The following is a 17,036-nucleotide window of genomic DNA, read 5'->3' on the forward strand; positions in this document are numbered from 1 at the left end:
AAATAAAAATCAAGTTTAAAAATGGTTACCAAGAATTTTGGCTACAAAAACCGATCTCGCAATTTTACCCTGGATTGTGGTCAATCGTTCAACGATTCTAGATAGCATTCCCATCGTCATATCTGTGTGAACGTGGATTTATTGCTGTGACAACACTGCTTACTAAAAATAGAAATCGTTTGCTTGTTACCGAACGTGGCGACATGCTACTGTTCTTGAGTAAATTGGAACCTGATACACCTAATTCTGTTTTTACACGATAGAATGGTTCCCGAGAAATTCGTGTAAAAAAAAATCGTGTAAAAAAAGATACTGGTCAAGTACAAAAATAATAGATTGGTTCTAGACCTCAAAAAATAAGTTACAATTAGACTAAATAATATAAAAAAATATTGTTGTAGTTATTTTAAGAATTTATTTTCGTTTTAATTTATTAAATGAACTAAATTATAATAAAATAAATTAAAATTTAGATTTCATAAAAAAAATAATATCAGAAATTCATTGCCAAAAAACTTAAATAACATAAAGTACAACCATAAGAAAAATTTAAACATTAAACAATTTTATTTATTGTCACTGTCTGATAATAAACGTAAACGTTTGCGAAAGACTACAATATCACTGCCATCACTGGAATGATTTTGTTGATCATTATCATTTCTAGCCGACTGTGTTGGGACATCAGTAGATTTTTGAACGAAATCAGTTATCTTAGATTGAGTTTTATTTCGCGTTAACCCATTATAAACTTCCCTGTAAGATGCCATTAATGATTTCAGTTCACGTTGAAATTTGGCAGCTCGTTCCTCGTCATGATCATGTTGTTCAAAATGACTACCTAATTTTGTAGCGAGATCAAGACCTTCTTTAATTAGAGATGCTTTCAAAATTGGACGATCTCTTTCGTCACTGTCACTATGTTCTTTATCATAACGAGTCTCAAGGGTGAATTCGATAATTTCATTTTCGCTCAAGCTTTCATCTACCAACAATTCTTCTACATCTGCTAACGATAGGTCATCGAATCCATCCCCACCGATTGCATTGGCCATTGTTATTATATCAGCAAGTTCAGCGTTATTATCGATAACAGGATCTTTGCATTTTACGCATTCTGGCCAAATATTTTTCCAACACGAGTTCAAAGTTGATGGCTTTAATAAATCTAACGCGATCTTGACTTGATTAATGCAGTCCATTATAGAAAATTTTTTCCATTCATCTATGACTGATGATTCCTCATAATTATCAAGTTTTTCTACAACATAATGAAATGAACTTCTTATGTAATACGTTTTAAACGTAGCAATTATCCCCTGGTCTAGTGGCTGTATAAGGGAAGTGGTATTAGGCGGCAAAAAACAAAATTGTACGTTTGGGTGCTCCAAAACTGGATGGCCTGGTGCATTGTCTAGAATCAAAAGAACTTTAAATTCGAGACATTTTTCTTTCATGTAGCGCCTAACTTCTGGGATGAAGTGCTTCTGAAACCACTCTGTGAAAATTGCACTGGTTACCCAAGCCTCTTTGTTCGCCATCCAGTGTACAGGCAATTTATTGAAATCTACACTTTTCATGGAACGTGGTCTTAAGGCACGATGTACTAGGAGTGGCTTAAGAATACGTTCTCCTGAAGCATTGGAACAAAACAACAACGTAATACGGTCCTTTGCTACTTTAAAACCACCGGCTGTTTTCTGCGATTTTGCTACATAAGTTCTTCTAGGCATTCTCTTCCAAAAAAGGCCGCTTTCATCTAAATTCCAAACTTGGTCTGGAGTATATTCTCCATCTTCAATAATTTTTTTTAGTTTTTCGGGAAATTCTTTAGCAGCCAATTCATCAGCGGATGCAGTTTCTCCCTTAATTTTTATATTGTGGAGAGCGTGTCTTTTTAAAAAACCAGTCATCCAACCAGTACTTGCGGAAAATGCATGTTGTTTTGACTGAGATGATGTATCTGGATCAATTTCCTGGATACGTTTATAGATTCTTAATGCTGTCTGCTTGATAGCAAGTCCGTCTACTGGTATTCTCTTTTGGGATTTGTCTTCTATCCAGATTACCAAAGCTTTTTCCATTTTCTCTTTAACAACATCCCTTACATACGATGATGACTTTGCACTTAATTTTGTTCCAGAACATACTGATGCTCTAATTGCCGTTTCATTTTTTTTAATTGTTCTTACAGTAGCTTCATGGATTCCGAAATTATTTCCCACAACCGTTGCGCCTTGTCCCGTTGCAAGTTGATCTAAAATTTTGATTTTGGTATCTAAGCTGATCGCTTTCCTCATTTTTAATGCAGGAGAATTATGTAACATGGGTATGGCTACCAAAATATATTTTATTAATCAAAAATGCAAAAATCTAAAATTAAATATTTGAAACTAACCTGTTATTGGTCTACCAAAATTATATGAGCTTCTACTTTATTTTACTTAGCACTTGTTAAAAATCAGCGAAAACTAACGATCTTTCAATTATAATTGTCAAATAGGAACTAAATTGTGTGTACAATACATTATGTACGTTTTTACTTTTTCAATAATTCGGGGAATCCCGCATTAGTCAGCTGATCAAAGTTGCCACTTTACCAGGAAACAAAAACACGAATTGTGCGTTCACAGTTTAAATGTCAAATATCGGGCAAAGTTGCCACATATGAAATTTACCATAAACTGTGAATACAATAATTGAAAAAAAACGTGTTAAATCCAATAATTCATGTAAAAAAAGTAATTTTGTTTTTTTTGTATTCGTGTTATTTCAAATTATGTCGTGTAAAAATAGAAATATTTTTTCGTATTTACTCGTGTTATTTCAAATTCGTGTAAAAATAATTCGTGTAAAAACAGCATTAGGTGTATTAACAAACTTATTAAACAGCATCAGATTCATCCTTCACATTAGTTTTTATATATGGATCGATTATTTTACTTTTATTTTTAATAAAAGATTCTCTGTTTTAATACTACAAAGTTGTGTTTCAATAATCATTCTTATTGGCAGGTGGAGCCCGTAAGAGTTAACTTGAGACCTAAGCGCCGTTGCATGTTACCTACTGCGCTCAGGTTACAAGTTGCTGGTTATAGTAAAAGATTCGTTTAGAATTCTCCGTTAATATACATACATATATTGGTCACAATATTTAATTTGAAGTTATAGTCATTTTTAAATAGGTGAAAAAAAGAGGGCGCTAAAAAAATATTTATTCTCAAAGTGGGCGGTAGACAAAATAAGTTTGGGAACCACTGCTCTAAGCGATCCAGCTTTTTGCTTTATAGCCCAAGGTGTATCGCTGGAAATTCGCAAGCATCGAGTACTTTGTGTTTTATTTATTGTTGTAAAACTGTTACTTATTTATAAAACATTTATAAAACACATTGGTATACAACATTTTTGGTTTTTCTACCTGGCGCGTAAATGAATAAGCACCTTGGTGTTCCCACTCTCGAGCATGCGACGAACATTTGTCCGTGGGAGAAGCACGGTTCTTCCAAATTGACGCCGCACACTTGAAACGTTTGCCCTTGCGATTTGTTGATGGTCATCGCAAAGGCAAGACGTACTGGCAACTGCAAGCGCTTAAATTCAAACGGCATGTGCGTTGGAATCTTGGGAATGCGTGGTAGTAGTACAACTTCACCTGCTGCCTTGCCATTGAACAATATTCGGAAATACACATTCAATCAATTCTTCTTTTGATTGTAAAAGTGTACAAAAGTTGTTCGGCAATGTGATCAAACCGGTATCATCGATTGGTATTTTGCCTTCGCCAATGTCCAACAACTGCTTCGAAAACGCCGCTGCGGATCGATCATTGGACTCGCATGTTGATGGTAAGAGTCAGCCTTTGAACATGTCTCCACAAAACTGATGATTTTAAACATGCGTTTATTTCGTCGGCAGGAGTTGATCAAGGAATGACTGGCAAAGTTTGCCGAAAATCGCCGGATAATGCTCCGCCAAAAAGTTGTTGCTTTTTGCGCAAATCTTGCATTGATCTATTGAATGCTTCTAATGACTTTTTGTTAGCCATTGGGCACTCATCCCATAGAACTATTCTAGCTCCTCGCAAAACTTTTGCCATTGCTGAATTCTTCGATATGTTGCACGTTGGTGTTTCAACGACTTGGATGTTCAACGGTAATTTCAACGCAGAATGTGCTGTTCGCCATCAAGTATAGTAGCAGCGATGCCTGACGAAGCAATTGCCAGCCCAATTTTCTGCTGTGACCGTATAGTAGCAAGAATCAAAGAGATCAGAAACGTTTTCCCTGTACCACCGGGCGCATCCAGAAAGTAGAATCCACCGACGTTATTGTCAACTGCTCGTATAATCTTATCATTAGCATTTTTCTGCTGAATATTAAATTTGGTAATGTTAGCTTGTATGAAAGGACGCAATTCATTGCAATCGTATTGTTGTTCACGTTGAAGCTCATGGTCAAGCATATCAATCGCTGAACGATTGGGCGCAGTTATGCCAAGTTGCGCTAATGCCTTATTCGCAATTATAAGGCACAGATCTTCAACCAATATCAAAGCATCATTATACATTTGTAATGTATATAACAAGTCTGCGTCCGATGCTCGATTACGCGCCAAAATTGCAAATTCATCGTTTTCACACAACTCGAAAAAGGTGCCAATGAAGAACAACGGGATGCCGGTCGTGTATTGGGAATGATAAAATGCGCCATACCGCTTCGTTGCTGCTTATATAACGGCCCATTTGGTATTGCTGAATTTCATCGATTTTCTGATAATCAGCCACTCCGAAAACTGCCATATCACTGCCCTTATTTACGTATTTGTAGATGTATTTGATCGATTTAACAGAGTTGCAATATTCTACTTGATGTGCGCTTCGAAAATTTTTTACAACAATGGTGAATACGGCACGACCCAACGATTATCAACATCAACGTCTTGATTCCGAACTTTTATGACCGTTGAATTACCGCCATCTTCAGCGGATCGACGCCGATATAATGGATATCCGTCATTTTCAATGATTGTATCATCAACTAAAGCTCTAGGATAGCGCTTTAAACACTTCTTGTCAATCACGCATGGTAACGTTGGATTAATAGTGCCGCAAGGGCCGTGGATCATGTTTTTTGTTACAACGTCGAACAATTGTGGGTCGATTGCTTCATCTGGAATTTTCGCTGAGATGACTTTATCAATCTGATCTGGTCGTATTTTGCGAATTAACCAAATCAAGATGTGTGCATGCGGTAATCCTCTTTTCTGCCATTCGAACGAGTACATCCAGCATTGAACTTCTCCAAAAACACGAAGTTTCACAATTAAATCCATCATTGCTTTTTGCTTTTCCCTGAATACACGTGCTGTTAAGTCGTGACGATCAGTTGTTGTTTGACAGGGGAACAAATGGCATTTGATGTCATTCCACTTGGGATTGCACGTGAACGTTATGAACAGATCCCAATGCTATTCACATTTGCATCATTCATTACGGCATCTCTCAAATGGATGTACTCTTCAGAACGTAATTTCGCTTGGTTGGATCGAATAAAGTTGACACGTTCGGTCTCGATCTTCGCATACATGTCAACCAAATACTGATGGAAAAGCTTGCGACATTTCGGGATGTAGTTGTCTTCTTGCGGACGAATCATTATTCCGCACGAATAGAAGTTCATTGCACTGAGTTTTTTCGGTGCTTCTTGGGCTATAAATGAACAATACACAAAATATTGAATCGTAAGTAACATTTCTTCTCAGCAATTGTACTTTTTTACCAGTAGTTGGATTTATCAATCGCATATTGATGTGATAGCCGTCATCACCTCTCCAAAATAATATCGGATACTCTAATGCATCATAACTACGGTGTAGCTCGGAAACACGCTGAAGTTGTTCGTTTCTACGGTGCAGTACAATATCTCGCAATTCAAACTGTTCGCCAACAATGACGATTGCCACCTCATCGATTTTTAGTGCTTTGAATCGCCTGGCATGCTGCCCCATCGGCATTTTGTCTGCTGTGATGACGATTCGATGGTTATCAGACGGCATGCAGTCCAATGCGAATTTGAACAATCTAATCAATTCATTGTGTTCATGGATAAATCTTTGCAAATTTAGTACGATTTCTCGCCTTGTGCCGGTCGCAATTTTACATCGTTGATTTAGTTTGATCAGTTTCATTACCGATGAAATATATTTGCAAAAATTGATAGTCGGCATCGGCAAATGGTACGAGCGAGCCTGCTCGATGGTATATTTGTCCCTGAATCTGTAGAATAAAAATGTCAAATGTTTCACTGGAAATTCCATGCAAAGTAAACACCTTGAACGTCGGCATAAATGGATCTCTAATGATCTTTGTGGCACCAAAAGAAGTCATTTGAAAGCATGAATTGTATGCTTGTATGTTCTGCAAGAAATGCTTAGACGTCGGCGATTCTCCAGTGAGCAAGGATTGTAATGGTTCTGGTGGCGGTTCCAATGCAGGCAGTTTCACTTTGCCACTGGAGCAGCACATGCCAACTGTTTCTCCTCGAAACTTCGCGGCATTGCAATGCGTACAAATAATATCCATTGCTCCAATGGCACCATGCAGGCTGTAGTCGCAGTCAGGATCGTAGAGAAAGCCAACATGTTCCATTTGATCGCGAAGGCGGAGCGGAACTCGGCCTTGACGGTGATTTGGCCGTTGATTGTCGGCGAATTCAGCTCTAATCTGTGCACGCCGCTCTCTGTATACCGCTCTACCTCGGGCATTCACTTGAGCGCGTTGCTCTTCGCTTTGCTTTCTTCTTGATATTGACATTCGACGTGAATCACTGGTATGCCTGCCAACCTTATTACGTTGGCGAATTTTCTAGAGTATGCATATTTGAAGTAAATAAATAAAAATGGAAAAATTAAGCTAAAACTACATCTTAAACTATGTATTTTACCCACACACGCATATGCAATAAGACCCACCAATAGTGTATTTGCAAACCGCATGGAAGCACTTACGAAATAATAACAATACTCACATGCTTTGTGTGCGTTGCACGGTCAGCAGAAAAACACAAAATCGGTAGCAAATCGATGGAATTAAATCTGGAAAAAACACACAATGTTGAAACACTTTTTTTTTACACGCACCGCGCATTTTCAAGCGACAATCGAACCGCATGGCATCACATACGAAACAACAACAATACTCGTACTCACTTGCTTTGTGTTGTACGCAGAATGTTACTCACGTTGAAATCTGAGAAAAATACACACAAACATTGAAACATTTTTTTTGATACACTCAGTGCATTCGGAACACTTACGTTCTGTATGTCTTGTTAGCTTGACAGTCATCCATAGAAAGAACGAATGACAGGCAAAAACGACCAAAATGCGATGTCAATGTTTTTTTTTTTATTAATTGTAAACATCCGCCAGTTGTTTCTTTTTATTAGTAAAAGGCATTTGACGGGACTGCCAATCTTGCGGCAAAACATTATTTCATGAGAATTTGTATAGGCGGGATGTATATTTTTTTTTTTTTTTTGCAAAACGTGCAATGATACACACATTAAATTTCTTATGTGCACCCTCCAAACAGACCCCAATCATCCCTGAAAATTTCTTTGAAATCGGGCAAACCGTCTAGGAAGAGTATGGAATTTTATTTTATATATGTATATAATCGATTATTTTACGAGAAATCTCGATTCTCGAGTAGAATCGGGATCGAGTTTACCACCCCTACTGGCAGCCATCGGGGCACATATAAAACCTCCGCACAAGAACCACCACAAAAAAAAATGATTTATTTTCTATGTAATTTATATGGAAAACAGAAAATTTGAAATAGGCACCTCTTAATATTAATATTAGGAACTCATCTTTTGAGTGATTTTTTTTTCACATTTTCCAAAGTTTTGAGCCTGTTTTTCAGTTGAAAAAAAAGGTTGCCTCACTTTTATTTCCGCCAAGGGTTTTGGGTCATTGAACCTTTACTCTTTTTTTGTTTCTTCCAGTTCCTTATTCAGTTTTTTTTCCTCTTATGTACGTCCAGCGCTGTCCCCGATGATTTGCTGTCTTTCTCTTTGTTGTTTGTTGGTGAAGTCTCCCGTGACTATACAGTTGTGTTTTGTGTATATGTTATTACACCGCGCCCGTTGCTATTTTAGTTTTAATGTTTGTATGTTTCTTAAACTTTGTACATAATTATACCGCGCCCCTATTTGATTTTAATAGGTTTCGTTTTTGCTTTTGTTGTTTTGGTTTTTAGTTTATTTCGTGCCCGGTTTTGATTTTTGTAGTTTTTTTTCACTGTTTCTTTATATTTCAATTTCTTTTATATATCTTTTCACGTCACTTTCTATTTTCCGTGCGATTATGTGGTTTGTTTCTTTTTTCACTGCAACTTTGTTCTTTAATTTGTTCACTTTAATTTCTTTTTTTTTCTTGCTTAGCTGTCTTTCGGAAAGGCTCGAAGGACCATTTGTTCACGACTAGTATACTTACTTGGTATAGTATACGTATGAGATCGAAAATAAAAAGCACTGATTTTCAGACTCGTTATAAATTTTATTAATTTTAGTTAAACAATTGAATATGTATGTATGGTTTTTTTTTGTTTTCTGTAAAACCCACTGCTGAACACGATTGACGAGCTCGGTACTTCACGTCACTCCCGTCACTTGGTGATTTTATATAAAAAAGAAAATTGCGGTGATTGTTGCGGTCAATAAAATGAAAAAAACTGAGTATCACGGACGACTACTTTGCTTCACGGATGAAAACGGTAAGAGGCCAATCCTGGTCGAATCAATCCTTTTTGATGATTTGGGTGGTGAATATTAGCTGATTACGACTCGTCTCGTTGATAATGGTGTAGTTGTTGTGTTGTAGTAATGATCGGTGTTAAGTACTGTGTTTGATGCGTGTGTGTGTATTGGTGTATGGTGTGAACTGTTGTGTGATGAGGTGTTGTGACGTGACGTGATGTGATGTGATGTGTGATGTTGCAGAACGTCCATAGCTCATGTGAACACGCAATATTCCAGATTTATCCTCTTTGTAATATTTTGACACATTTTTTCCTAGTTTCTGTAAGGTATCATCATTCCGGGGCTGTCAGAGGCAACGTAGGCTAAAACAATTTCATTCAAGGTCCAAAGTTCCTGTTTCCTGATACATTCCGCGGCAGACACATTCGACAGAGTAAGCTTACAACGTTGTCCAGTGTCCAGACAGTCAAGTCGCTGTCGACACTTCAAGGGACTCCTAGAGCACTGCGCTCTTTAACGGCTAACACAAGATGGCAGCCTCAACTGACATACAGGCTTTGTCCGGAAAGTAATAAAAGTCGATTTAAAAAAAATTATTGTACCAATTATTACAATTCTTTAAAAACTTTCAAAATAGGCTCCCTCTGCGTCGATGCAGCGCCAGCGCGATTTCGAAGATTTGAAGGCGTCACGGAAGGCATTCCCCGGAATAGGCTTGAGAACCGAGGTGCATGCTGCTTGTATCCCCTCTGTCGTTTCAAAATGCTCGGAAGACTGCCTATTTGTCTCGAGATCATACTCAAAGATACATGACTCGTCACCGGTGATTACGTTATTCAAAAATGGGGGGTCTATTTCCCACATCTTCAAATTTTCTTGGCACACTTCTACTCGCAGCAAATTCTGGTCGTCAGTGAACACTTTTAGGGCCATCTTCGTGCACACTTTGTGCATATTTAAGGGCTCCGTAACAATGCCATGAAGCTAAAGCAACATCTGGTAAGTTGTGTCACATACTTTTAAATTTTTTTTAGCGTGAAGAACACTTAAAAAATTTCAATTTTTTTACAAAAAATTATGTAAAATATTATTATTCAAAAAATTTTCAATTGTTTTACAAAAAATTATGTAAAATATTATTATTCAAACAAAAGAACCATAAAAAAATATTTAAAATATAGCACGAACATTTTTCATTGACTTCACAAAATTTCTTCGATTTACATATATCCAGTAGTTTATGAGAAAATAATTTTCCAATTTTATCATGCTCAACATTTTAAACTTCAATAAAAAAAGAAGAAGTAAAATACAGTAGAACTCCAATTATCCGAACTCCGACTATCCGAATCGCCGATTATCCGAATCACAATGTAGGAGAGTGGATGGCTTGTGACACGTCTGACCCTGGTTTTCAAATTCTCAATGACGATGAAATTGTTGTAAGTGTGAGAGAAGATGTTGAAGTGGAAGTAGAAGAAGAACTTTCTGCTGATGTTGAAGTCGACGCTGAACCATCAGCTAGTGAAGCATTTGCCGGCCTCGAGACTGCTTTGAAGTGGATGGAGCGTCAGCCCGAGTGTGACCACTTGCAACTGCTCACCGTCAAGCGAATGCGTGACCTGGCTACCCGAAAACGGTTTAAGACCGCAAAACAGCTTAGATTGACGGAGATGTTTAAAAAACTATGATTTTTATTTCTAAACTTGTACATAAGTACATTTTATTTACATTTAAAACATGTGAAAATTTCATGTTTCTTTCATTTAATTCAATAAAAAAATAGTGCAATATCAAAACGTAGCTTTTATTCTCTCCAATGGCAATTTAAAAAAAAAAATCCGATTATCCGAATATTTGATTATCCGAATGGGTCCCGGTCGCCATTAATTCGGATAATTGGAGTTCTACTGTATTTATATCAGGGGGTATGCGTCTGGTCACCCTCCTAATGAACTGCTAATTTTCAAAATCGCTGATTTTGCGAAATTTCCCTGGATCACTTGACGTGATTTGACCCTACTAATAAGTAAATAAAATATATGTATGTACCATTTTGGTCGACCACTTTTTGCCATTTTTTCGTTAGAGACATTATTCCATCAGAGTAAAACTCTCATCGGTGTTAATCGGAATCTCGAAATTTCCAGAACGGAAGCGATCGAACCATTGTTGTGCTGCACGAACTGATACAAACTTCACAAATTTCATTAGTAGCTTTCGTGGCATTCTTCCCTTTATTATACAAAAATTTCAAAATATAGCCAATTTCTTCCTCATTTTCACTCATTTTTGAACAGCTGTACATTTTTACCAACTTCCCCGAGACTAAATGAAGCATAAAATCTCACATTTTTAACACTACATATATGGTATGACACAATGTGATTGGTAGCACTGGAGATTTACGATTGTAATGACGTCTGTTGACAAAATACGAAACAACTTTTTCGACTACCCAATATATTCTTATCGCAATGCTGAGGTTTTATAAGGCAGAAATCTTGTGCATTCCCGTAATCATTAGCATCTTCCATGGTTCCATGGAGTGAAAGCGTCTAACTAGGCATTCAATGAGTATAGTTATTTATTTTTCTTCTAAGTTAATGTTAAATTTTAGCAACAGCTGATTGAAAGTTTGAAGAACTTCAATTCATCATGCAATTTTTGTGTCTTCAGTATGTTTTTATGACAATTGATGCTTTCAATTGATCAATTGATTCGTTCTGCAGAATCACACTAAGTGATTGCGTCAGTGAAAAAACATCACTGAGACAGAAAATTCTAACAATAAACTCGAAGTTGAACTCGTTTTCTGCAAGGATGACTGTGAATTGAAAAACGGTATAATGTCTTATCTCACCTTGTCTCACAAAGCTGCACTTTTTTTTGGCCAAAAATTGAGCTAAAACAGTGTTACGTTTCAGGACTGAAACTGGAAAAACGTTGTAACCTCTCTGAATGTTTCATATATCTTTTTAATCAAAGCAATTCTTTTAGTATTTCCCTCACGTCTCCACGGTTTTCAAACATAAAAACACAACCATTAGTACCTATTGCAACTCATTTCTGAGAATCCAGCTTATCTTTCATCTCTTTCAAAACAAACTGTCCTAGCAGATTTTGAATTGAATCCTCATAGCGCAAAGAAAATATTTCAACAGCTCAAAACCCTTTTCTTCGCGAAGTGTCACTTATGATGGAAAAGCTGTAACTTGTATAACATACTATTTTCGGTAATATTATTATCAAATGTTTAATTCTTGACTTTTTATGATTTTAGTGGCTCATTGGAAATAATATATTAGGTTGTCAAAAAAGTCTTGCGGTATTTTTATTGAATTTTCAATAGTTCATAAAATTGGTTACAATAATGCGATTCAAGTCAAATATGCGCCGTTTTGTTTGATGACGCGTTCCCAACGAGATGCCAACTTCATAATGCCCCTCTCATAGAAACTCGCTTCCCTATTGGCAAAAAACTCACAGGACTCTCTTTTGGCCAACTTCAGACTACCAAGCGCGATCGCCATGGACAGAAACAGGTGTAATCACTTGGTGCGAGATCCGGACTATACGGTGGATACAAAAGAACCTCCCATCCGAGCTCCCGGAGCTCCTGACGCGTCACTAAAGATGTGTGTGGCCTGGCGTTGTCCTGATGGAAGACAATTCTGCCTCTGTTGATCAAAGATGGCCTCTTCTGCATGAGTGCTGCTTTCAAACGGTCCAGGTGTTGGCAGTACAGGTCCGAATTGAGCGTTTGGCCATAGGGAAGCAGCTCATAGTGGATTATTCCCTGCCAATCCCACCAAACACACAGAAGAACCTTCCTGGCCGTCAATCCAGGCTTGGCCACCGTCTGGGCCGCTTCCCCGCTTTTCGACCACAACCGTTTGCGTCTTACGTTATCGTAAGTGACCCACTTTTCATCGCCAGTCACCATACGCTTCAAAAACGGGTCGATTTTGTTGCGATTCAGAAGCGATTTGCATGCGTCGATACGGTCAAAGATGTTTTCTTGCGTCAATTCATGTGGCACCCATACATCGAGCTTCTTAGTGACTCCAAGCTTCTTCAAATAGTTTATAACGGTTTGATGACTCATACCCAGCTCTTGACCGATGCTAACTGTATCGGGTCTATAAACTGCACAAATTTTATTGGCGGCTTGAGATGCATTTTTGCCTTTATCGTAGTAGTACTGTAAAATATGCCGTATTTTCTCTTTATTTTGCTCCATGTTTGCGACGCTATAACTCGCGAACGACTTAAAAGAAACGACAATCAAGCAAACACGTGTTAGCGCGTGAAATGGGCTTTCCAAAAAGGTATAGCATGACCCGATGCGACGAATAAAACTAGAACTACGCGCTTTCAGCGCCAACTAGCGAAAATACCGCAAGACTTTTTTGACAACCCAATATAAGATGAAAAGTTGTGGAAATCATTTTTTATAATTTTTTGTTGGACTTTCACTACGAATAACTTTGAATGAGTTGACTCAGCCAAAAAATGTTCCAGACCTTTTCTGTGATCGGTAAATTTTCTATAAGAATAAGTGTTGATTCCCACTTACCTATTATTTGTTTGTGTACATTAAAAATCCAAACAAAAAAAAAACAAAATTTCCTGTGTTATTTACATGGGAAATCGAAAATGTCGATGAGGCACCTCTTAATATTAATATTAAGAGCTCAGGTCTTACCAGAACTTGTTTTTAGTAATGTCGGATGAGATTTTCACGGTAGCTAAGAAAAAAAAATACAACCTATTTTTAGCCCACCTTAATGCACATACATATACAGCGAGATGCTACAATCCGTTTACCAAATGTATATTGAAGGAAGAATTCAATAAAGAAGCCGCCATTTTAGTGATAGACTGGTGTACAATCCATTTGATGCCACCTGTGAGGAATTTATTCGATCCTGATTGTAATTACTGCCAGTTTCAATCTACGTGCTTTAGCGCGTGCCACATTGTGCGCATTGGCAAAATGTCAGAAGCAGCTAATTACGATCCGGACAGCATTGGGTACGATGTGATTCCTGAGCAGTTGGACAAATATTTTAAATGGTTTATGGAGTACCACACGGACCTGGTTTTTTCCCCAGCGAATCAACCACAAATAACGAATTCTGGCCGCTACAGAGTTGCTGTATACACAAATATGTATTCGGCTACGTCGTATATGTGGCGCTGGTGAAGGTGGCAATTGTTTGGCGAATCAATTGATCAGGCGATTAATGGTGATCCATCACTAGTTCACAATCTAAAGGATCTGGATTTATGTAAAAATTAAGTAAATTATGCCAACATTTCAATGCAGACAACGTACCATTGGTCGGTGAACTTTATGATGAGATCAAACGTCGATTTTATAACCCACGTTTGCCCAATCAACTCGTCGAATCTAAATGCTTCGACCAGTCCACATCCTCAAAAATGCGATGCGAGCCTTAAATGTTATGGGCCGTATGGTAAACCATTGGGATGCCCTATTGGTGCCACTTCTGTTACCGATATTGTTCACATCCACCAGTTATGAGTAGAGATGAGCCACCAGGCGAACAACGTACCAATGTCTCAGGACTATTTAGCATTTATTGAGAACCGTGCCAACAATTTGCTTCAAGGACCTACGAACGGTACAACAACTCTTCATCAGAGGCCAACCCGTACTGTTAAGGATCCGGTTGCAACGGTAAATTCATTGCAGCCGTTATATTCAGTGAAAGGTGCAACTGCTATTAGCCAACTTTCGTCAATCTTTCAATACTGAAATGGTGGGATACAGATAAGCAGCTTTTATTATTTTTCAACTGTTTTGGAGATGATCATGGATCTCGTGATTGAACATCGATTTTTTGCTTAAGTGCCCGTATTGATAATAACGGAGGACAATTTGCGTGTCGCGCTTTCTGAGACCTGGGCTCCCAGGCGAGTTTCATTACTGTCTTGGCTAGGTAGTATTCGGACCAGTCACAACCAAGGCACACTCTACATTACACACACCTCTTACTGCGAAATACGTAAACGAACAACGGCTAGACTCTTTACTTAGGAGCTTCTGGGAACTCAAAGAGCCCACACTATCATCCGAAATCCACGTTGATGACTATCAGAAGATTTTCAACAGTCACCTGTGTCTCAGACGGTAGGTACCAGGTGCAAATAGTATTTCGATCAGATGCTCCTGTCCTTGGAGAATCTCTTCAATTGGCAGTTCGTAATTTTCTACAATTCCGTCAGCGGCTGATAAACGACCCCTGACTTGGCGAGCAGTACATCGCATTCATGCTAGAAGACATTGGTCTCGATCACATGGAGGTTAGCAAGCAAGCTTTCACCAACAAAGAAATTAGGTACTTCATACACCTTCACAACCATAAATTTCACGTGGTTTTTAACACTTCCGCGAAGACGGGATCCCTCACCGTTTTCGCAGAATCAAAGTAGCCGTCACCACGGGCGTAACGGAGATGTTTCTGCGAATACTGGTAGACAGACGAATACTTTGGCGTGAATCGCCAAATGAACCTCTTCAAGTGTACGATTTGAAGGCGGTAACTTATGGAATGGTTTGTATTGCCCATTTACCTCAATACGTGAGTTAAAGAACGAATTTCCTATGACATAAATAGAATGTATCAGAACAACCTTGAGTTTGAATACCAAAAGAATCTTATATTAGAGCAAAGGGAATCTATCTTAGAAAAATTATATATATACATCTGTATCCAAACAAAGTATCAACTAATAATAGGTAAACATACTTCTTCCTCTTTACTGGCGTAGACACCGCTTACGCGATAATAGCCGAGTCAACAACAGCGCGCCAGTCGTTTCTTCTCTTCGCTACGTGGCGCCAATTGGATATTCCAAGCGAAGCCAGGTCATTCTCCACTTGGTCCTTCCAACGGAGTGGATGTCTTCCTCTTCCTCTGCTTCCCGCGCCGGGTAATGCGTCGAATACTTTCAGAGCTGGAGTATTTTCATCCATTCGGACAATATGACCTAGCCAGCGTAGCCGCTGTCTTTTAATTCGCTGAACTATGTCAATGTCGTCGTATATCTCGTACAGTTCATCGTTCCATCGAATGCGATATTCGCCGTGGCCAATGCGCACAGGACCATAAGTCTTTCGCAGAACTTTTCTCTCGAAAACTCGCAACGTCGACTCATCGGTTGTCGTCATCGTCCAAGCCTCTGCACCATATAGCAGGACGGGAATTATGAGCGACTTATAGAGATTGGCTTTTGTTCGTCGAGAGAGCACTTTACTTTTCAATTGCCTACTCAGTCCGAAGTAGCACCTGTTGGCAAGAGTAATCCTGCGTTGGATTTCCAGGCTGACATTGTTGGTGGTGTTAATGCTGGTTCCTAAACAGACGAAATTATCTACAACTTCAAAGTTATGACTGTCAACAGTGACGTGAGTGCCCAGTCGCGAGTGCGACGACTGTTTGTTTGATGACAGGAGATATTTCGTCTTGCCCTCATTCACTGCCAGACCCATTTGCGTTGCTTCCTTGTTCAGTCTGGAGAAAGCAGAACTACCGGCGCGGGTGTTGAGGCCGATGATATCAATATCATTGGCATACGCCAGCAGCTGTACACTCTTATAAAAGATTGTACCTGCTCGATTAAGTTCTGCAGCTCGAATAATTTTCTCCAGCAGCAGATTGAAGAAGTCGCAGGAAAGGGAGTCGCCTTGTCTGAAACCTCGTTTTGTATCGAACGGCTCGGAGAGGTCCTTCCCGAACCTGACAGAGCTTTTGGTGCTGCTAAACGTCAGCTTACACAGCCGTATTGGTTTTGGGGGGATACCAAATTCAGACATCGCGGAATAAAGCAGCTCCTTTTCGTGCTGTCGAAAGCAGCTTTGAAATCGACAAAGAGGTGGTGTGTGTCGATTCTCCTTTCAAGGGCTTTTCCAAGATTTGGCGCATGGTGAATATCTGGTCGGTTGTTGATTAACCAGGTCTAAAGCCACACTGATAAGGTCCAATCAGCTTGTTGACGGTGGGCTTTAATCTTTCACACAATACGCTCGACAGAACTTTATATACGATAATGAGGAGGCTAATCCCACGGTAGTTGGCGCAGATTGTGGGTCTCCTTTTCTTTGGATTGCGCATAGCACGCTTAAATTCCAATCGTTGGGCATACTTTCGTCCGACCATATTTTGCAAAGAAGCTGATACGTGCACCTTATCAGCTCTTCGCCGCCGTATTTGAATACCTCGGCCGGCAATCAATCGGCCC

At 38.8% G+C, this 17,036-nt stretch overlaps 2 protein-coding genes across 2 annotated transcripts in view; both read right to left on the minus strand.

The window, feature by feature from the left end:
* Window positions 1–433: 433 nt before the first annotated feature.
* Window positions 434–2,847, minus strand: LOC125779282 (tigger transposable element-derived protein 1-like). The gene is made up of 2 exons (XM_049460503.1): window positions 2,399–2,847; window positions 434–2,335 (listed from the first exon to the last, which is right to left on the minus strand). The coding sequence occupies exon 2, from the start codon at window positions 2,325–2,327 to the stop codon at window positions 567–569; it is 1,761 nt and encodes a 586-aa protein (XP_049316460.1). The 5' UTR covers window positions 2,328–2,335; window positions 2,399–2,847; the 3' UTR covers window positions 434–566.
* Window positions 2,848–6,125: 3,278 nt separating this feature from the next.
* Window positions 6,126–17,036, minus strand: part of LOC125779782 (uncharacterized) — a 36,284-nt gene continuing 25,373 nt past the window's right edge. The window contains exon 2 of the mRNA XM_049461052.1: window positions 6,126–6,862. Within this exon, the coding sequence (XP_049317009.1) occupies window positions 6,155–6,862 (708 nt within the window). The 3' untranslated portion in view covers window positions 6,126–6,154. The remainder of the gene's footprint in view (window positions 6,863–17,036) is intronic.

Source organism: Bactrocera dorsalis, chromosome 6, assembly GCF_023373825.1.
Source record: "Bactrocera dorsalis isolate Fly_Bdor chromosome 6, ASM2337382v1, whole genome shotgun sequence".
NCBI lineage: Eukaryota > Metazoa > Arthropoda > Insecta > Diptera > Tephritidae > Bactrocera > Bactrocera dorsalis.

What these genes read in the sequence shown, in the direction of transcription:
- LOC125779282 (XM_049460503.1), bottom strand. Translation starts at nt 2,327, where the DNA reads ATGTTACATAATTCTCCTGCATTAAAAATGAGGAAAGCGATCAGCTTA.